The sequence below is a fragment of the Notechis scutatus genome, chromosome 4, assembly GCF_049901735.1.
Source record: "Notechis scutatus isolate UNSWTSFEM ecotype Mainland chromosome 4, rNotScu1.2, whole genome shotgun sequence".
NCBI classification, from domain to species: domain Eukaryota; kingdom Metazoa; phylum Chordata; class Lepidosauria; order Squamata; family Elapidae; genus Notechis; species Notechis scutatus.
Window position 1 is genome coordinate 863264 of NC_142012.1, and position 22600 is coordinate 885863.

General features: G+C 47.8%; 2 protein-coding genes across 2 annotated transcripts in view; both read left to right on the plus strand.

Moving 5' to 3' along the window:
• ALMS1 (ALMS1 centrosome and basal body associated protein) overlaps positions 1-1023 on the plus strand; it is a 76164-nt gene extending 75141 nt beyond the window's left edge. Inside the window, 1 exon segment of the mRNA XM_087962634.1 lies at positions 904-1023. Coding sequence (XP_087818760.1) covers positions 904-948 — 45 coding nt within the window. The 3' untranslated portion in view covers positions 949-1023.
• A 12457-nt stretch (positions 1024-13480) lies between these two features.
• Positions 13481-22600, plus strand: part of ADAM33 (ADAM metallopeptidase domain 33) — a 106002-nt gene continuing 96882 nt past the window's right edge. Inside the window, 1 exon segment of the mRNA XM_087962633.1 lies at positions 13481-13625. Coding sequence (XP_087818759.1) covers positions 13517-13625 — 109 coding nt within the window. The 5' untranslated portion in view covers positions 13481-13516.

Genomic DNA, 22600 nt, shown 5'->3' on the forward strand with positions numbered 1-22600 from the left:
CTCTTTTCTCCTTTCTTTCCTCTTTTCTCTCTCTCTCCTTCTGTCTTTCTCTCCCTCCTTTCTCCTTTACTTCCTCCCTCCTTCCATCCTTTCCTTCCTTCCTCCTCTTCCTTCCTTCCTTCCTTCCTTTCCTCTCTCCTTTCTCTTCCCTTTCTTTTCTCTCCTTCTCTTTCCCCTCTTTCTCTTCTTTTCCTCCCTCCCTCTCTTGCTCCCTTCCTTCCTTCCTTCCTTCCTTCTTTCCTTCCTTCTTTTCTCTCTTTCCTCGCTCCTTTCTCTTCTCTCTCTTTTCTCTCCTTCTCCTTCCCCTTTCTCTTCTTTCCTCCCTCTTCCCTTTCTTCCTCCTTCCTTCCTTTCTTTCCTTCCTTCCTTCGTGTCTTTCCTCCTTTCTCTTCTCTCTCTCTTCTCTCCTTCTGTTTCTCTCCCTCCTTTCTCTTCTTTTCCTCCCTCCCTCTTTTCTCCTTCTCTTCTTTCTTTTTCCTCTCTTTCCTCTCCTCCCTCCCTTCCTAATCTTTTCTCCTTTCTCTCTTTCTCTCTCTCTCTCTCTCTTTCCCCTCTTTCTCTCTCTCTGACTCTCTCTCACAAGCACACCACAGCCCTGGCCTTCAGTCCTACCCCAAGCGAAAGCCAGTTCATCCAAATTGGGGCTTTCCACTACCTGTCTCCCCACATCCCCCCCAAGCTGCTTGGCCCTTCTTCCGTGGGTCTCTTCTTCCTCCTCTCTTCACCCCCTCCCCAATTTATCCTATTTTTGTAAGGAAGGGGGGGGGCAAGAAACGGGAAGGATCAAAAAGGGGCTTTCTCGGACAGGGTGGGTGGGTGTCCCTTCACCATTACAGTGTTAGGATTCCAGCAATCGCCCCCAATTAAATCATGATTCTTGGTTGTTCTCGTCTTTTCCAACAGAAAATCACCAACCGTGTCTTGGGAAGGAAAGTGCCCTGGGAATGATGTGGGCGGGAAAAAAAACAAAAAACCAGAAGCCGAGCGAAGGACGACGTCCCTGTTTAATAAACCTTACCGCACCAAGTAGGGGGTTTTAACCTCTCTTTTTTAAAAAACATTTTTTTTAAAAAAAAAAACACGAACTTGTGCCTACGCCGTAGACTCCTTGGGCGGTTTTGCCCCTGACGCCTCTTAGATTTCCTGACCTTCAACTGGAGTTCAGGGGTGCCTCCCCAGTTCCCCCCCTCAATCATGCTACAACCCCTCCCGCTTTTCAAGCCAACATATTGAAGAGTTTTTAAAAAGAAAAATCAAGGAACCAGGAATTTTTTTTTCTGTCTTTTTCCATATTCTGCCTACGTTCCCTATGCGGATCAAGGCTTTGTCGGACTAATGGATCAACAGCGCATTAAATGGGCGGTTGTGTGTGTGTGTGTGTGTGTGAAAGCAGCTTGGGTTATTTATATATAGAACAATATTTGTATTTCAGGTGCTTTGTATCACTGATGATTTTGGAGGATTACTCTGGATTTTTTTTTTAATGTCTCCGTGGTGGGGGGAAAAAAAATTAAAATGTCTTACAATATCCCTGCTTCCTGATGACTTCCACTGAGCGTTTTTGTCAGCTGTCCGTTCACAGTTTGCGTCTCTGCAACGATTGTCGAAAATGGATGGAGACTCGGAGCCATTTTTTTACATGTGTTCAATATAAAACGAGGAAAAGGGGCTATAGATGCACAGTTACAGCCAATGTCTTGACTCTTCTAACACCTTCCGTGGATGTCCTTATACAGATAGTCCTCAACTTAACAGCCATTTGTTTAGGGCAGGGGCCTCCAAACTTGACAGCTTTAAGATTTGTGGACTTCAACTCCCAGAATTCCTCCTCCCATCACGTTAGCTCAGGAATTCTGGGAGTTGAAGTCCACAAGTCTTAAACTTGCCAAGTTATAAGACCCTTGGGCTAGCTGGATGAAAGGAAGGGAGAGGGAGGAATAGATGATGATAGTAGGAGATGATGATAGATAGATAGATAGATAGATAGATAGATAGATAGATAGATAGATGATAGATAGATAGATAGATAGATAGATAGATAGATATGATAGAATAGATAGATAGATAGATGATAGATAGATATGAATAGATAGATATTGATAGGTAGATAGATAATAGATAGATAGATAGAAGAAGATAGATATGTAGATAGATAGATAGATAGATAGATAGATAGATAGATAGATAGATAGTGGATAGGTAGATAGATAGATAGATAGATAGATAGATAGATAGATGATATGATAGATAGATAGATAGATAGATAGATAGATAGATATAGATGTGGATGATATTGATTATATATATCTAGATAAAGAACTAGATAGAGAGACAGAGTGTATGACTGGCTGGCTAGGTGGATGATAGACAGACAGAGAGTGGATGGGTGACAGATTATATAAATAGCAAGATCAGGGGTCTCCAAACTTGACAGCTTTAAGACTTCAACTCCCAGAATTCCTCCTCCAGTCACGTTAGCTCAGGAATTCTGGGAGTTGAAGTCCACTTTCCAGGTTTGGAGGCCCTTGGATTAGGGTCTATTCAAAGTTACGACGGCACTGGAAAAAGTGACTTCTGACCGTTTTTTCACACTTACGACCGTTGCAACGTCCCTGGGGGGGGTGTCACGTAATCAAAATTAAGACTCTTTGCAACGGACTCGTATTTACAACGGTGGCAGTATGTCCTGGCGGTCATGATCCCCTTTTGCGACCTTCTGATGAACAAAGTCAATGTGGAAGCCAGATGACAACCACTTAACAACCGTGTCCCTAACTTAACAGCTGCAGCGATTTGCTTAACAACGGCTGCAAAAAGGTTGTAAAAGGAGTAAAAGCTCCCTTAACAACTGCTTCACTTAGCAGCAGAAATGTTGGGCTCGATTGTGGTCCTAAGTCGAGGACCACCTGCAGCTAAAGTCGGTGCTTGCTTAGTTCAACCATCGTCAGCTTGCCGGAGTTCCTAAAACTCTCACCAAAGGAAATGCTTCCAGGGGTCCTGGGACTCCAACTTTGCAGCAGGCCGGGGCAACATTAAAATAGGTGGACTCTAACTCCCAGAATTCCAAGCAACATGGGCCAAGGCAACATTAACATGGGTGGACTCCAATTCCCAGAATTCCTCAGCCAGCCTGGCCTAAGATCTGTTTTTCCAGCAGGGGCAAAATTGAGATAGGTGGACTTCAACTCCCAGAATTCCACAGCCATCCAGGCCCAAGGCCTCTTTCCTCAACTTTAGGAAGTTTAAGATGGGTGGACTCCAAACTCCCAGAATTCCAAGCAACATGGGCCAAGGCCTCTTTCCAGCAGGCCAGGGCAACATTGAGAAGCTGGACTTCAATTCCCAGAATTCCACAGCCAACCTGGTCCCAGGCCTCTTTCTTCAAGTTTAGCAATTTTAAGATGGGTGGACTCCAACTCCCAGAATTCCCCCAGCCAGCCTGGTCCAAGTCCTGTTTTTCCAGCAGGCCGGGGCAACATTAAGATGGGTGGGCTCCCAACTCCCAGAAATCCAAGCAACATGGGCCAAGGCCTCTTTTCCTAACAGGCCAAGGCAACATTAACATGGGTGGACTCCAACTCCCAGAATTCCACAGCCAACCAGGCCCAAGGCCTCTCCTCGAGTTCAGTAACTTTAAGATGGGTGGACTCCCAACTCCTTTTAAGCTGGCTTAAGATGGAATTCCAACTCCCAGAATTCTGGCCCAAGGCCTCTCTCAAGTTCGCACTTAAGATGGGAGGACTTCAGGCTCTGTGGAATTCTGGGACCCATCTTAAAAGCTTCTAAGGTTGAGAAAACATTGCCTTATGAGCTCTGGAGTTGGCCAGGCCTGAGCAGGCCGTTGTGAGACACACAGACTTTCAGACCAACACCCACATGTGCTGCCTACACAACTCTGTTTTCCTTCCCCTTGCCCAGCTGCTACTTCTGTTTGTCGCTCTGCGTCTCTTCCTCCCTCCCTTGCCACCCCTGCTCTTTTTTGCTGTCTACTGGTTGCAATTTTGCAATCTGGCTGTTCTTTTGAGTCAGAGGGTGTTTCCCCTCTCTGAACAACGGCCAAGCACAACTGTGTTGCTTTGCACACACACACACACACACACACACACACACGGTGTGCGGCCGAAAAACAGAATCCCAAATTAGCCGGGTCAGCAAAACATGAGAAGGATTTTTGCCTCTTGGGTGTGGATTTGAACCGGAGCAGTCGCTTCTGGGTCATTCCGGGTAGTCCTCGACTTACGACCACAATTGACCCCCCTCCCAAATTTTGTTTGCTAAGTGAAACAGTCACCCATGGTCATGGTTTGTCCCCCCCGAGGTTTCTGAAGAACTTCAAGAAGCTTCTCGAAGGAGCAGCGAATTTCGTTCCCGTTTTACGGCCTTTCCTGCCACCCGTTACTAAACGAATCCCTGCAGTCAGGAATGCAATCGTTAAGCGAATCGGGCTCCTCCCGCTCACCAGAACGGTCACAAAAGGGGATCACGTGACCCCCGGGGACGCAACCATCATAAGTATGAACCAAGTTGCCAAATGTCTGAATTTTTGCATCACATGACCATGAAGGATTCTGCGATGGTTGTAAGTGTGAAAAAACGGTCATAAGTGCTAACAACGGTCATAAATCCCCCTTTTTTCAATGCCATTGTCCTTTTGAACAGTCACTAAATGACCAGCTGCAGTTCATTTAGCGACTGAAGTTACCACAGCACTGAAAAAGGATGTTTTCCACACACACGATCAAAATTTGGACGCTCGGCAACTGTCTTCCTGTACTTGTGACAGTTGTAGTGTCCCAGAGTCATACAATTTCACCTTTGGTGGCCTATTGGCAGGCAGAGTTAATGGGGACGCCAGATTCACTTAACAACCGTTTTTGCTGTATCAATCAGAATAGAGCTGGGAGGGTGCCTAGAGATCTTCTAGTCCAACCCCAAGCAGAAGACCATTCCAGACAAGTGGCGGTCCAGTCTCATCTTAAAAACCTCCAGTGATGAAGCACCCACAATTTCTGGTGGCAAGCGGTTCCCCTTCACTTTGTGAACTAAACAGCTGCAGCGATTCACTTAAGGATGACAGGAAAGGTCTTAAAATCGGTCAAAACTCGCTTAACAACTGCCTGGCTTAGCCGATGGAAATTTTGGGCTCCGTTATGGTCCATGATTCAAGGACTTCGGGGAAGATGCATAATGATTTCTGCAAATAAAATAAAAAGTTCTTCCTTCTTTAGTGGGATTTTCACCAGGGTGGTTGGTGGTTGGTGGTTTAGTTTCTGAAATAAGGGAAATGTGGTTGGAAACAAAATGTTGACTCTGGGCTTTATAGAATACCAAAAATGGCCTGATTGTTGTTATGAGTACATTATTCAGTTCTCCTAAAGAAGGCTGTCTGTCAAAAATGCCAAACAATTTGACAGCTGGGCCTTTTTTAGGAGTATATCAATTTAAAATGCTGAACTGGCAATTTTTTAAACCTCTTGCTCAACAATGCAGCATCTAGCAAGCCTTGTTTGGGCTGAGAAGCTAAACAGGGCCAGGACCTTAAAAAACACACACCAAAAAACAGATAATCAGAGTTGGAAGGGACCTTGTAGGTCATCTAGTCCAACCCTCCTTGCCCAAGCAGGAGACCCTACACCATTTCTGACAGATGGCACTTCAGTCTCTTCTTGAAAGTCTTAAATAATGATGCTCCCAGAACTTCTGAATAACATGGCCGGGGAATTCTGGGAGTTGAAGTCCACCGGTCTTAAAAGTTTCCAGGTTTGCAGACATTCTAGTCTAGTCTAACGAAAAGTAGGGAATGACAGGATAGCAGTCTTCCAATATTTGAGGGGCTGCCCCAAAGAAGAGGAGGGGGTCAACCTATTCTCTAAAAGTACCTGAAGGCAGGACGAGAAGCAACGGATGGAAACTAATCAAGGTGAGAAGCAACCTGGAAATAAGGAGAAATTTGCTGAGAGGGAGAGGAATTAACCAGTGGAACTGCTTGCCACCAGAAGTTGTGGCTGCTCCATCGCTGGAGATTTTTAAGACGAGACTGGACAGCCACTTGTCTGAAATGGTATAGGATTTCCTGTTTGGACAGGGGGGTTGGACTAGAAGACCTTCAAGGTCCCTGTCAGATTTAGGTGACCCCCAAATACTTAACAAATTTTCAGGACAATGAGGTAAAATAAGAATTTTATTATACTCTCGCAAAAGCAGGCAATTCCGAATCCCTCTCAGGTGAGTTGGAGTCAGAAGAGCGAAGAACTTCTTTTAAACAATGCAATTTATAGTTTATTTCCTTTTGAAGCATATTTGCGGTTGAGGTATTCTATCGAGGCAGGAAAGTTTAATCAAACTGAACAGGAAACTCTTAAGCTAGGCAGCTGGGGTTTCTTGTAGGTCTTCCACTCAGACAAGCATTTAAACATAACAGTTTGCAGATATGGGACCCTCCGGGTCATCTAGTCCAACCCCCTTTTGATACATAAAATCCTTTTAAAAGAATTCCAAATCATATATCTTTGATTCACATCCTTCAGTCCCTTATACTCCAAAGCCCCTGAAGGCAGGACAAGGAACAATGGGTGGAAACTAATCCAGGAGAGAAAGCAACCTGGAACTAAGACTTCCTAGCAGTGAGGACAATTTACCAGTGGAACGGCTTGCCACCAGAAGTTGTGGGTGCTTCATCACTGGAGGCTTTTAACACGACATTGGGCAGCCATTGGTTGAGCAGGGGGTTGGATTAGAAGACCTCTAAAATCCCTCCCGGTGCTGCTATTCTGGATGGCCTGGCGGAGAACACGCTGTGTGCCAGGAGGCCCAATTCCTTATTGTTTGGGATCTACTGATCCCCCCACTGATGTATCCCATGGGTCAATGTCTCTGGAGGGCCAAAGCCAATGTCTCTGGAGGGCCAAAGCCACCTCTCTTCACGTCCTCTGCTTTGCATTGACTGCCCAGAAGTGAGAGGCAGAGGAAGGAAAACAACCGGTGCTGCTTTTCATATTACCACATGCTCCCCCGAGGGCCCTCAGCCATGTCCTCTTTGGAGGCATGTTGATACCAGTGATTCACCACCTCCACAGGTGCAAGGCTGGGAGAGTTGCCAGTGTACAGGGGCAGCCCAGGCTCCAATGATTCGTAGCTCAACGTGTCATGTGCAAGGATCAGTTGCTTTGCTCAATGGGTTCCCCATATGTTGGATTTTCCGTGTAGCAGGGGGTCTTCTGCAAAGCTGCTTCCTTCCCAGTGTAGGTTTGTGGGTGCTCCCTGAGCTGGGTGGTTTTCCGACAGACGTTTCATGACCCAACTAGGTAACAGCATCACTGCTAGAAAGAAGTGGGAGGAGGAGGAGGAGGAGGAGGATAAAGACTAAGGGGTTGTTGATGCTGTCTGAGCTTGGTTGTTTTCTTGCAGATGTTTCATGACCCAGCTAGGTAACAGCATCACTGCTAGAAAGAAGTGGGAGGAGGAGGAGGAGGAGGAGGAGGAGGAGGAGGAGGGAGGAGGAGGAGGAGGAGGAGGAGGAGGAGGAGGAGGAGGAGGAAGAAGAAGACTAAGGGGTCCTTGATGCTGTCTGAGCTTGGTTGTTTTCTTGCAGATGTTTCATGACCCAGCTAGGTAACAGCATCACTGCTAGAAAGAAGTGGGAGGAGGAGGAGGAGGAGGAGGAGGAGGAGGAGGAGGAGGAGGAGGAGGAGGAGGAGGAGGAGGAGGAGGAGGAGGAGGAGGAGGAGGAAGAAGACTAAGGGGTCCTTGATGCTGTCTGAGCTTGGTTGTTTTCCTGCAGATGTTTCATGACCCAGCTAGGTAACAGCATCACTGCTAGAAAAAAGTGGGAGGAGGAGGAGGAGGAGGAGGAGGAGGAGGAGGAGGAGGAGGAGGGAGGGAGGAGGAGGAGGAGGAAGACTAAGGGGTCCTTGACGCTGTCTGAGCTTGGTTGTTTTCTTGCAGATGTTTCATGACCCAGCTAGGTAACAGCATCACTGCTAGAAAGAAGTGGGAGGAGGAGGAGGAGGAGGAGGAGGAGGAGGAGGAGGAGGAGGAGGAGAGGAGGAGGAGGAGGAGGAGGAGGAAGACTAAGGGGTCCTTGATGCTGTCTGAGCTTGGTTGTTTTCCTGCAGATGTTTCATGACCCAGCTAGGTAACAGCATCACTGCTAGAAAGAAGTGGGAGGAGGAGGAGGAGGAGGAGGAGGAGGAGGAGGAGGAGGAGGAGGAGGAGGAGGAGGAGGAGGAAGAAGACTAAGGGGTCCTTGATGCTGTCTGAGCTTGGTTGTTTTCTTGCAGATGTTTCATGACCCATCTATGTAACATTAGTGCTAGAAGGGTGTGGGGTTTATTCCTTTGGTAGTTCCTTCATTTTTTTGCAAAACGTCCGTACGGAAGTGGGGTGTCTTAACTATCCCACGGGGTGCTGGTGGTGGTCTCAATCAAGCCGCAGAAATAGCCGTGAATAGGTTTTATTGTTTAAACGCCCCCCCAGGTGGTGAATTTGGCCAAACAGGAAACGGGTGACACAGAGGCTAACCCCGTCCCTTTATGCGCCCAACCACAGGGGTTGAGTCACGGGTCAGGTATGCTAGTCAAAGATCCCACCCTTTGCCCAGCACATGAACTAATGGGACATTTGGAGGGAGGGGTCCCAAAAAGTTTGGGACAGAAGGAGGATAACATGATATATAACCCATAGCTCTCCAAGTCAATGTTCTAAGATAGGTGTGGTAGCCAGAGATTTGAGTGGCATTGGTGGCGTGTGGGTGTCCAATTTCCACGGAAGAGAACAACCTGGAGAGCCGAGGGGGGGCGGGAATCCTGGGCCTAGGATTTAGCCCTAAATGGAGTTCCAGTCCTGTCTTAGGCACGAAAGCCAACGGGGTGACTTTGGGCTAATCCCTCCCTCTTAGTTCAAACCGACTCATAGGGTTGTTGTTGTGGTGTAAATAGGAGTCGGAAGATGCATTGGATAGATTCGCCATCTTGAATCATTTGTAAAAACACCCGCGAGATGCAGAATGAACAAATAAAAATGTTGAGCTTTCGCTTTGCGGTTCCAAATTTTATGGGTTCCTCTGCACCCTGCTTTCATCGTCATCTGAGCCATCTCTAGATCGAAGAGCTGGTTAAAAATAACCCAAAGGTGTGATGCTCCCCTTAACTCATATCCTGTTGTGGTTCGCTGGCAGCAGGTGGGGATGGCTGAGGTCTCGGAGAGCGAGGACTCAGATGAGGGGCCTGCGTGGGATGCAGGGATGGAGCCAGGATCATCAGGGAGGGGAGTGGAGTGCTGCCTGCGGAGATGGTGGAGGCTGGCAGCAGCAATGAAGAGGCCCCCGAGGAGCCTGTGCCCAGTGTGCATGCGTGTAGGGCTGCTCAAAGGAAAGAGCAGCTGCAGCAGCATAGGTGACTCGGGAGTAAGGCTGCAAGGTGATGGCCACTCCCTTAAGGGATAAAAGCCAGCGGAGAAACCAGAGTTCTTTGCAGGAAGCAAAGACGTTTTTGCACTCAAGCCTTGTGGACGTTTAGACTGTCTTGGTTGGTGTTTGGAGACTCTTTGTGTTTGAAATATTTCTTAGCAACTTTATCTAGTGTTCTTGGCAGCCTTGCACCACCTTGGCAAAGCTCGTTCTTATCAGAGACAATGAGTTTGAAACAGCCTTTTAACCGGGAAGGAACAGGAATTCATAAAGAATCATTAAAAGGTTTTGCTTTTACCTCTGTTTTGTATTTGTTTCCTTGGAACCAGGTTTGGTCAGAACACATCTGCAAAAAAACCACTAAAAACTCACACCTTCCTCTCAAAACAACTCTGGGGTGGAAGTGGTTAGCAGCCTCTTTGCAGCAATTTAAAGCCTTTTGCAACAGCTCGGTGTTTTCTGGAGGCCCATTAAGCCACCCCATCCCACCCCACCTTCTAAAAAAAGGGGAGTGGGATACGAGAACCTTGGGCTTTCCATGTCTGTGCTGTCCAGACAGTATCTAGTTCATTGGGAATTGGGAGCTGTCCTCTTAAGGGAATGCCTCATGGGAAATGTAGTTAACGCATCATGGGAAATGTAGTCGTTGTAGTCACATCTGTAATCCTCTTTTTTTGTTGTTGAAAATTGTATTGATTTTTAAAGACAAGCATAAACCAACAAAACATAAAAACATAAAACATCTTTTTTGAAAGCAGCTTTGATCCCGGGTTACACCTCTCCGTACAGACACAAATTCAAGTTCCTTGTAATCCTGATTGGTCACTGAATTGACCCTCGGTTGGGTTGGGGGGAGTTTCCATCATTCTTGCTTGGACCCCAAGGAGCATCAGGCTGTTTTGCTGCATCGTTATGGGGTGAAGATTAACTGCATTTTCAATTGTTCTGTCTTTCAGTTGCTGGCTGAACGTCAAGACAGTCAGGCAAACTCTACAACAGGGGTGTCCAACCTTAGCCACTTTAAGACTTGTGGACTTCAACTCCCAGAATTCCTCAGCCAGCAAAGCTGGCTGAGGAATTCTGGGAGTTGAAGTCCACAAGTCTTAAAGTGGCCAAGGTTGGACACCCCTGCTCTACCATATCTTCTCCTTGGGTGGATTAACGGAGGCATTGCTGGAAGCAGAGAAGAGGAGGAGGAAGATGAGAAGCAGGAACTGGCCCCTGGATTTTGGTGCATTTTGGCAGCTTGAGGGGGGCTTTGAATTCTTCTCCACCCTAATCAGGAAGCGGGTGGGGAGCTTAGAGCCGCTTCCGGGCCTGGTCTCACCCCACCCTACCCCAAACTGCATCTGGCCAAGGAAGGACCCAGTGGGGCCTGCATATATATGTTCTGGGTAGGGAGGGCGACGGGTCCCAGAATAACCGAGTTGGGAAGGGACCTTTGGAGGTCTTCTAGCCCAACCCCCTTGCTCAAGCAGGAAACCCTGTTATCATTCCGGACCAAATGGCTGTCCACATTTCTTCTTGAAAACCTCCACCCACAACTTCTGGTGGCGAGCAGTTCCACTGGTCAATTGTCCTCCCTGTTCAGGAAATTCCTCCTTAATTCCAGGTTGCTTCTGCCCTTGATTGGTTTCCTTCTGTTTTTTTTTTCTTTTCTTATCCTGGTGCTTTGGAGAATAGGTTGAGCCCCATCACCCCTCTTCTTTGAGGCAGCCCCTCAAATATTGGAACAATTCAGAGGTGGTTGAATCAATGACTGGGGACACTCTGTGTGTCGTTCTGCCATAAAGCCAGTATTTTGAAACACAGGTCCGTGAAGGAAACTCCCATTTATGTCATTGTGGCAGCCCCCTCAGATAATGGAAGAGTGCTATCGTGTCACCCTTAGTCCTCATACAGAATAACAGAGCAGGAAGGGAACCTGAAGGTCTTCTAGTCCAACCCCGTTCAAGCAGGAGATCCGCTGCCATTTCAGACAAATGGTTATCCCATCTCTTCTTAAAAACCTCCAGCGCTGGAGCACCCATTTGCAAAATATGTCTGTCTATACCGGTCTCTCTCTCATCCCTCCGTCCATTGCTCTCGCTCTCTCTCTTATCCATCTATCCATCCATCACTATATATCTTTCTATCTATATCTCTCTCTTTCATTATATCTCTCTCTTTCATTCTTTCACTCTCATCCATCTATCCATTCATCATTATATATCTTTCTATCTATACCTCTTTCATTCTCTCCCTCTTTCATTCTTTCTTTCACTCTTTCTCATCCATCTATCCATCCATCATTATATATCTATACCTGTTTCTTTCATTCTTTCTTTCACTCTCTCATCCATCTATCCATCCATCACTATATATCTTTCTATCTATACCTCTCTCTTTCATTCTTTCTTTCACTCTCATCCATCTACCCATCCATAATTATATATCTTTCTATCTATACCTCTCTCTTTCATTCTCTCTCTCTCTTTCATTCTTTCTTTCACTCTTTCTCATCCATCTATCCATCCATCATTATATATCTTTCTATCTATACCTCTCTCATTCATTCTTTCTTTCACTCTCTCATCCATCTATCCATCATTATATATTTATCTATACCTCTCTTTCATTCTCTCTCTCTTTCATTCTTTCTCTTTCATTCTCTCTCTCTCATCCATCTCTTGCTATATATCTTTCTAGCTACCTATGCCTCTCTCTCTCTCTCTTTCATTCTCTCTCTTTCATTCCCTCTTTCATTCTCTCTCTCATCCATCTATCCACCCATCACTATATATCTTTCTATCTATACTCTCTCTCTCTCATTCTCTCTCTCTCTTTCTCTCTCTCATTCATCTATCCATCCATCGCTATATATCTTTCTATCTATACCTCTCTTCTCTTCTCTCTCTCTCATTCTCTCTTATCCATCTATCCACCCATCACTATATATCTTTCTATCTATACTCTCTCTCTCTCTTCTCTCTCTCTCTTTCTCTCTCTCATTCATCTATCCATCCATCACTATATATCTTTCTCTATACCTCTCTTTCATTCTCTCTCTCATTCTCTCATATCCATTTATCCATCCATCGCTATATTTCTATCTATACTCTCTCTCTCTCATTCTCTCTCTCTCTTTCTCTCTCTCATTCATCTATCCATCCATCACTATATATCTTTCTATCTATACCTCTCTTTCATTCTCTCTCTCATTCTCTCATATCCATCTATCCATCCATCACTATATATCTTTCTATCTATACTCTCTCTCTCTCATTCTCTCTCTCTCTTTCTCTCTCTCATTCATCTATCCATCCATCACTATATATCTTTCTATCTATATCTCTCTCTCTCTCTCTCTCTCTCTCGTATCCATTTATCCATCCATTGCTATCTTTCTATCTATACTCTCTCTCTCTCTCTCATTCATCTATCCATCCATCGCTATATCTCTCTCTCTCTCTCTCTCTCTCATTCATCTATCCATCCATCACTATATATCTTTCTATCTATACTCTCTCTCTCTCTCTCTCCTTTCTCTCTCTCATTCATCTATCCATCCATCTATATCTCTCTCTCTCTCATTCTCTCTCTCTCTCTCTCTCTCATTCATCTATCCATCCATCGTATATATCTTTCTATCTATACCTCTCTCTCTCTCTCTCTCTTCTCTCGTATCCATTTATCCATCCATCGCTATCTTTCTATCTATACTCTCTCTCTCTCTCTCTCTCTCTCATTCATCTATCCATCCATCGCTATATCACTCTCTCTCTCTCTCTCTCTCTCTCTCTCTCTCTCTCTCCCACTCCCACTCCCCTATTCTTACTCTGTCTTGTCTACATATCAACCGTCTCGGGGCATCGCGGGGCTTCGGCGTCCGAGCGCTCCGGGTCGGGGAGAAGCGCCTCTGCTCCCTTGCGGCGTCCAGCGGCCCAAGCGGGTCGTGCGACCGCCCTGCCCCCCGCCCCCGCCCCCTCTGCAGCTGCTGACACTGCCCCCCCCCCCTCCGCAGGCTCGGGGCGGGGCGTCGCGGGGCGGGGCGGGGCCAGAGGCTGCGCAACCATGTGGTTCTGGTTACGGCTGGGCAGCCGCGGCTCCAGCGAGGAGCCCCGGGGAGGCATGGAGGGCTCGGCTGGCCGGGCGCTCCGCGGTCTGCCCGCCGGACGCCGCTGGCTGCTGCTGCTGTTGGCGCTGGGACCGCTTCGCTCCGGAGCCGCCGAGGCTGCAGGTCAGGCGGGGGCTTCACCTTTGGGACGTCCGGGCAAAGTGCAGGGAGGACGGGGGTGGGGTGGTCTTCGGGCTCTGAGTCGTAAGAAGCGGGGGAGGGGAGAACAAAAAAAAAAGCAAAAAAAACCCCCTGCTTTCCATCCGGAGCGGGGAGACGAAGAAAGCCGCTCTTTCCTCCAAAGCCCATCATGCACAGCCGCGGCCGCGCCCACCGCCCAACCGGGGTCGCCTTCCCTAGCTTTGCCCTTTGGATCCAAGCCCCCCACCCAAAAGAGCTTCAGACGCTCCAAGCAACTCCAAGCAACCTTGGGGGAGGGTTCCTGGTCTCTTTTTTGGGGGGTGGGTGGGGAGGGGTCCCTCCGAGCGCTGTTGGGGAGACGAGCAGGGCTCCTGCCTGGCTGGGGGTGGTGGTGACCAAGGACGACCCCCCTCCCCTTCCAACAAACCCCACCCCCCTCCCCAAATCCAGAAGGGACCTTCCAAAAACTTGAGAAGAAACTTTTGAGAAACATCTTTAGAATCTGCAAGGAGGACTTTCTTCCTTCCTCTTCCTCACTTCCCCGGGGTTTTTTTGCGGCACGGAGTTCGAAATTTGGGTGGGTGGGTGGGTGGGGTTCCCTCCCTGACTGTCTCCCTTGAGACCCCGGCCCAAATCCAGCCTCTGGGGATGTCTTGCTCGCCTTCGCCGTCCGTCCAAAGACGCTTGAATTGGATTGAAAGGACGGCAGGGCGATGAATGAAAAAAAAAAAAAAAAAAAGTCTTGAACCCCGTTTGGGGAAGGTTTGTGGGGGGTCTTATCCAGGCTTTGGCTGGGGGGAGGGCAAGGGCTGTCCCAGCTGCCTCCCTTCCCCCACCCCTCCAAATCCTGCATTTCCTCCGTGGGAATTTGGGGAGGGGGCTTCGCATTGGTTGGGGGAGCAAATCTCCTCCTAAAGAAATCTTTGCCCCTGGAGACTTTTTGGAAGGGGGTCCTTGATCGCATCCAGCCGGGCAGGAGCCCTGCTCGTCTTCCCAGTTAGGAGGGAACAACACCCCCCCCAAATCCCCCAAATTTCGAACTCCGTGCCGCAAAACCCCGGGGAAGTGAGGAAGAGGAAGGAGACAAAGTCCTCCCCCAGATTCTAAAGATGTTCCTCAAAAGTTTCTTCTCAAGTTTTTGGAAGGTTCCTTCTGGATTTGGGGAGGGGGGTGGGGTTTGTTGGAAGAGGGGAGGGGTCGTCCTTGGTCACACCCAGCCGGCCAGGAGCCTTGCTCGTCTCCCCAGCAGCGCTCGGAGGGAGACCTCCCCCAAAAAGAGACCAGGAACCCTTCCCCAAGGTTGCTTCGAGTTGCTGAGAGTCCGGGCGTCTTAAGCTCTTTTTTTTGGGGGGCGTTGATCCAAAGGGCAAAGTTAGGGAAGCCCACCCCGGTTGGGCGGTGGGCGCGGCCGCGGCTGTGCACGATGGGCTTTTCGGAGTTCCTTTCCCCCGAGTGGAGAAGTTTTGGGACAAAACTTTGCTCCCCAACAAGTTGGGAAGGAAAGATTTTGGTTGGGCTCCTTGGATCCCGGTTTCTTTCGCTGCTGCCGTTCTTCTTCCCCGGGAGACATTCCTTCCTTCTTTCCTTCCTTCCCTCCCTTCCTCCCTCCCTCCCTCCTTCCTTCCCTCTCTCGTGGCTTCGGGATCTGGCCCGGCTCCATCATGCCTCTATATGGCCGAGTTGGGGTTGCAAACAGCGGGTCAGAGCAGCCCAGCCTCGCCTCGACCCCGCCAGGCAGGCCAAGCGCCAGTCGCTCCTCGCTCCCTTTGCGGGGGGGGGGGGGGGCGGGAAGCCAACTGGCCGCGAAGAACCGTTTGTTCCTCCCGCCCAGCCCTGCATCCAACCCCGCCTCTCCCAGCCGCGGCGGAGGGTTTAGCACTGTCCCGCCTTCTGACGGTTTCTGCTGCTCCCGAGACAAACGGATAGAAAACTCGCGGCACAAAAAGACCCAACAAGCGGCCTCTCTCGCTTTCTCCCCCTCTCTCCCCTCTCTCTATCGTCTCTCTTTTCTTTCTATTGATCTTTCTTTCTTTCTCTTTCTTTCTACCTTTCTTTCTCTTTCTTTCTGTCTACCTACCTATCTATCAATCTATCTTTTTCTTTCTATCTGTCTGTCTGTCTGTCTGTCTGTCCGTCCATCTTTCTTTCTTTCTTTCTTTCTTTCTTTCTTTCTTTCTTTCTTTCTTTCTTTCTTTCTTTCAATTTATCTTTCTTTCTATCTATCTATCTTTCTCTATCTATCTATCTATCTTTTTCTTTCTATCTATCTATCTTTCTTTCTTTCTTTCTTTCTTTCTTTCTTTCTTTCTTTCTTTCTTCTTTCTATCTTTCTATCTTTCTATCTTTCTATCTTTCTATCTATCTTCCTTTCTCTTTCTTTCAATTTATCTTTTTACTATCTATCATCTATCTATCTATCTATCTATCTATCTATCTATCTATCTATCTATCTATCTATCTATCTTTTTCTTTCTATCTTTCTCTCTTTCTTTCAGTTTATCTTTTATCTATCTATCTATCTATCTATCTATCTATCTATCTATCTATCTATCTATCTTTCTTTCTATCTTTCTTTCTTTCTTTCTCTCTATTTCTTTCTTTTTCTTTCTCTCTCTCTCTCTCTTTCTTTTTCTTTCTTTCTCTCTATATTATCTAATCCAACTCAGAAAGCTCGAACTTCCCAAAAGGAGCTGCTGATCCAGTTCTACAGAGGAATGATGGAGTCTGTCATCTGCACCTCTATAACTGTCCGGTTTGGTTCTGCAACCCAACAGAACAGACACAGACTCCAGAGGATAATTAGGACTGCAGAAAAAAACAGTTACTACCCACCTGCCTTCAATTGAGGACCTGTATACTGCACCCTAAAGAGGGTTTCAAAAAGAGGGTTGTGAAAATATTTACAGGCCCCTCACATCCTGGACATAAACTGTTTCAACTCCCACCCTCAAAACGACGCTATAGAGCCCTGCACACCAGATCAACTAGACGCAAGGACAGTTTTTTTTCCTGAAAGCCATCACTCTGCTAAACAAATAATTCCCTCAACACTGTTCAACTATTTACAAAGTCTGCACTACTATTAGTGTTAATCTTCTCACCACTCCTTATCACCCATCCCCTCCCACTTGACGGTTTTCTAGTATGATTTGATGGCTTATTGTACCCTATGACTATCATTAAGTGTTGTACCTGATGATTCTTGACTCTTGACGAATGTATCTTTTCTTTTATGCACACTGAGAGCATTTGCACCAAGACAAATTCCTTGTGTGTCCAATCACACTTGGACAATAAAAAATTCTATTCTATTCTATTCTATTCTATTCCATTCCATTCCATTCCATTCCATTCCATTCCATTCCATTCTATTCTATTCTATACATACATACATATCATCCATCTATCATCTATCTCTCATTCTCATCTATCGTCTATTTATCATCTCTCTATATTTATCTAATCTATACACATGTATCATCTGTCTATCTATCTGTCTGTCTATCTATCTATCTATCTATCTATCTATCTATCTATCTATCTATCATCTATCTACTCTCTCCCATCCATCCATATCTATCTATCTATCTATCTATCTATCTATCTATCTATCTATCTATCTATCTATCTATCTATTTTTTAATTCCTGGTGGGATGATAGACGTGTGTTTATCCCAAGTGTGTTTAAATCCACATTTAAATTTCTGTCCTTTCCCACGAGGTTTAACTGAGCTGGCAACCTTTTGCGGGAGCTGCGTCATACATTACAGGGACTCCTTGGCTTACAACCGTTCGTTCAGTGACCCATTCGAAGTTATGACACTGAAAAAAGTTGTCTACACTTAGCCCGTTGCAGCCTCCCCCTGGTAATGCTTGATGAAGGGGTCAGACTGGAAGACCTCCGGGGTCCCTCGCCGCTCTGTCCTGACTCTAGGGGTGCCAGGGTGAGAGAAGGCCCTGACTCCAGCAAAACAGAGTCATTTTGTGCAAAAGGGGAAATTGGATACGGAGAGCGTGGAAAACGGTTTGTCTTTTTTTTTTTTTTTCAAGCTTCCTGTTAGAGGGTGGTTTACACCCCCCCACCCTCCGCCCCTCCACCCCCCACCCATGAAAACTTTGCATAGAGGTGAAGGATTTGACCGAGTCAGCAAAGGTTCCCTTCTGGGTTTGGTACAAGTTGTGTCGGTTTGCAGAGAAAGGATGATGGTCAGGACAAAGAGACAAATTGCTGAGTGCTCCTTTCCAGGAAATCTTCGCACTGTTGAACGATTGGGAAATCCAGAGGTTATTTATAAAGGATGACACCATCTCCAGTTTGTCTCTGGCCTCCAAGGAGCTGGGAGAATAAAATGCGTAATGAAAACAAATGTAATGAAAACAAATGGAAGGCAGAAGGGAGGAGGAGGAGAAGAAAGGGAGGGAGGGCCACGAAGAAAGAGAGAAAGAGGAGGAAGGAGGAAGGAAAGAAGGAAGGAGAAAGACAGAGGGAGGGAGAGTATAAGAAGGGAAGAGGGAAGGAGAAAGGAGGAAAGAAGGAAGGAAGGAGAAGGAAGAAAGGGAGGGAGGGAGGGAGGAAGGAGGGGAGTAGGAAGAAGAAGGAAGGGTGGAAGGATTGAGGGAGGAAGATGAAGGAGAGAGGAAGAGAAGAGGAAGGAGAAGGAGAGAGGGAAGAATGAAGGAAGGAGAAAGAAGGATGGAAGAAGGAAGGAAGGAGGAGAGTAGGAAGGATTGAGGGAGGAAGATGAAGGAGGGAGGAAGAGAAGTGGAAGGAGAAAGAGAGTGGAAAGAATGAAGGAGGGAGAAAGAGGGATGGAGGGAGGGAGGAAAAGGAGGAGAAGGAGAGTAGGAAGAAGAAGAAAGGGTGGAAGGAGGGACGGAGGGAAGAAGAAGGAGTCAGGAGGAGAAGAGGAAGGAGAAGGAGAGTGGAAAGAATGAAGGAAGGAGAAAGAGGGAGGGAGGGAGGAAGGAAAGAAGAAGGAGAGGCGGAAGGGCTGAAGAGCGAGAGGGGAGACAGGAGAAAGAGGGAGGAAGGAGGATGAAGAGGAGGATTGAAGGAGGAGGAGAAAGGAGAAGGAGGAAGAATGAAGGAAGGAAGAAGATTAGAATAAAGGGAAGAGGGAGAGAGGGAAAGAGGGAAGGAAGAAGAAAAGGGAGTAGAAAGGGAGGGAGAGATGATGGAAGAGGGAGAGAAAGAGATGGAACAAAGGGAAGGAAGGAAAAAGACATGGACAAGAGCACTTCCAATTGTTGGATGCCACTTTTCCAAAATTTTCTTCCTTCTCTTTGGGAAGAGAAAGGCCAGAATTCCCTACTGCGTTCTGGCCAGGAAGTCCCTTCCCAGACGGGCCAGAAGAGCAGAGCAGATGGTAAGAGGGCTGGCCAAAAGTTTTGTCCATGGAGTTGGGAAGGTGAGTGCGGTACCTACCAAAAGCTCACGGAGAAGAAGGAGAACGGGCCCCAACACACACACACAGACACCACACACCCACACACCCACCCACACACTGCAGAGAGGAAGGACACTGAAGATTTCACTTCTAGTTTTCTCCTCCTGCTTCTCCTTGGGCCTGACCATGGTCGGTTTCAAGTTTCCTTTTGAAGGAGAAGAGAAATTGTAGGCATTTGGGCAACTGACAGGGGGGGGGGCTGTCCTCACAACTGCTTTGGAGACGAGGTGGACAGAAGCTTCCTTGAAGGTCCAACTGTCCCTTCCCTGCAGCCTCCTGGACTTCTCGCCCTACCATGAAACCAGAGAAACTCGCCGTCTCTTGGTAATTGGTCCAAAGTCCCCCAATTGGCTTTCATGTCCTGAAGTGGGATTAGAACTCACATTGTCCTGGTGAATGGCCCAAAGTAACCCAATGCCTGAGGTGGGACTAGAACTCACCGTCTCCTGGTGATTGGCTCAAAGTCATCAAATTGGCTTTCAAGCATGAAGTAGAACTAGAACTCACCGTCTCCTGGTGATTGGCCCAAAGTAACCCAATGCCTAAGGCAGGACTAGAACTCACATTCTCCTGGTGATTGCCTCAACATCCCCCAATTGGCTTTCATGCATAGAGTGGGACTAGAACTCACCGTCTCCTGGCGATTGGCTCAAAGTCCCCCAATTGGCTTCCATGCCTGAGGTGGCACTAGAACTTACCATCTCCCGGTTTTTAGCCTGGTGCCTTCACCACTAGACAAAAGTCACAGGAAGCCCCATTGCTCCATCTCTCCTAACCCATTTGGAAATGGTTGCTGCTGGAGGAAGGAGTTCACCTTTTCTCCAGAAAGGAGACAGGCCAGGAGGGAACGCTTCGCTGAGACCCTTCCTGAAATTGGGAAGAGAGGAGAACCAGAGAGACCTCAAAAATAGAAAGGTGTCCAAGGTAAAGCATCCCCCACCAACGCCCTCTTTCTTCACAATCACATGAGCCCAGAAAGGCCAATTCTCAAGAAACGGAGAAGAAGTTCTCCAGAACAGGGGTCCCCAACCACCGGGCCCCGGACCGGTCCCGGTCCGTGGATCGTTTTGTACTGGGCCGCAAAGAATGAAAGTAGGGCCTACTTTGGGGCGCCGCCATCTTGTTTCGACGGCGCTTGAGAAAGTGCTTCCGGGCGAGCTTGTCGGTCGTCGGTTGGAAAGCGGCGTTTGGGTGCTGAAGTGCCTTAGTTTCGTCGAAGAGGGGGGGGCGGCTTGAGCGAAGAGCCATCCCGATGGCGGTGGAGTCTCGCGTTACTCAGGAGGAGATTAAGAAAGAGCCCAAAAGCCCATCGACCGAGAAGGTACAAAGGAGGAGTGAAGGTGGCGGGGAGAAGCGGGGGACGGCTGGCTGGCCGGTCGCTCGGCTCGCCTTGCCTTGGTCGTGCGTGCTGATGCGTACCTGTCCGTGGATCATTTTGTACTTTTACTGGGCGCAAAGAATGAATAATCGTGAAACTGGTCCCTGGTACAAAAAAGGTCGGGGACCACTGCTCCAGAAGATGGAAATGGTTCTCCTTCATCAAAGAGGTGGTGGTTGTGACCGCTTCGATTTTCTGCTGGTTTCCTCTCTACGCCGGAAGCCACCCAACCTGGTTTAGTCTTCCAAGATCGGAGAGTGATGCCAGCTGCCACCGCCCACAGCCGTGTTTTTCTACCACAGCAGGAAGGTGGTGAGCTGGAGAAGAACGTTCTCCTCTCCTGTTTCTCACTGTGCAACCATTGAGGACCAACATCTCAACCTGTCAAGGCCATCCAGATCATTCCTGAAAAAAACAAAACAAAAAAACCCTCCCAGTTCAAGTTAAGTTCCCACCCTATGCTGACCCAGCTTTGATCCCACAACACACTCAGTCTGGTCTGTAGCTGAACTTCAACCATCAAGACCAACCGGGATACCTTCAAAGGTCACTCCCAGTTAGAGCTGGGTTCACACAACGTGGTGACCCAGGTTTCATCTCACAACACAATCTGTCTGTAGCTGACCCAGGACTTCCCCCCCAAAACCTACTGCCAATCAGAATTGGGTTCACACAACACGGTGACCCAGGTTTTCATCCCACAACACAATCAATTTGGTCTTTAGCTGAGATCCTCACCTGTCAGGACCATCTGGGACATCCGAAAAACTCACTCCCAAGTTAGAGTGTCAACTCATAAAACTTCCCTATGCCTGTTTTCGAGTTGCCATAAACAAGGGGGGTGGGAATCTGAAGGAGACAGTACGGCAGTTTAAAACCAGAAGCACATTCCATGCTTATCTTACAAAGATTGTAGCAAGGCTACCGGATCTTCTTCCCCTGAAAAGCCTTCATTGGAGAATGTGATTGATGACACCCCCCAAAAATGCTTCATTGGAGGACGTGATGGATGACATCCAGCAGTGCTTCATTGGAGAATCTGATTTATGACACACCCAGCAGGGGGGAAAACAGGGTCACAGGTGACTGTAAATTACGCATGCCAGAGTTGGCTTCATTTAGGTTCATGCTGGCATGTTGCTCCTAATAAATCTTTTGAATTCTTTTGAAGCTTGGCTCAAAGCTCACGATTTAATTAGGGCAATCGCCGGAACCCTGACATAGAGCTTGGTTCCCACAGCATGCTGACTTAGGTTTCATCTCACAACACAATCTGTCCGTAGCTGTTGTGGTTCGCCAGCAGCAGGTGCGGACGACTGAGGTCTCGGAGAGCGAGGACTCCGAGGAGGGTCCTGCGTGGGATGCAGGGATGGGGCCAGGACTATCGGAGAGTGGGGTGCTGCCTTTGGAGATTGTGGAGGCTGGCAGCAATGAGGAAGAGGCCCCCGAGGAGCCTGTGCCCAGTGCACGTGCATGCAGGGCTGCTTGAAGGAAAGAGCAGCTGCAGCAGCATGGGCGACTCGGGAGTAAGGTTGCAAGGTAATGGTTCCTCCCTGAGAAGATAAAAGTCAGCTGAGAAACCGGAATTCTTTGCAGGAAGCAAAGCAGTTTTTGCACGCAAGCCTGGCGGACGTTTGGATGATCTTGGTTGGTGTTTGGAGACTCTTTGTGTTTGAAATATTTCTTGGTAACTTTATCTCGTGTTCTTGGCAGCCTTGGACCACCTTGGCAAGGCTCGTTCTTATCAGGGACGATTGGTTTGAAACAGCCTTTTAACCAGGAAGGAACGGAATTCGTAAAGAAACTTTAAAAGGTTGTGCTGTTACCTTTGTCTCGTGTTTGCTTCCTTGGAACCAGGTTTGGGTCGGAACAGTAGCTGAGTTTGATCTATCAAGTCCACCCAGGACTTCCCCGAAACCTACTGCCAATCAGAGCTGGGTTCACATGACCTGGTGACCTAGGTTTGATCCCACAAACCCAGTCTGCAGCTGAGCATGTTGTGGGAACGTAGCCATGACGTGGTCATCCCCAATCTGTTCCTCACATTTCAATTGACTGCTTCTCATAAAAGGTTGCAAATGTTCATTCATTTGAATGCAGCCAGAGAAAACAAGCTCTGCACCGTCCAGGAA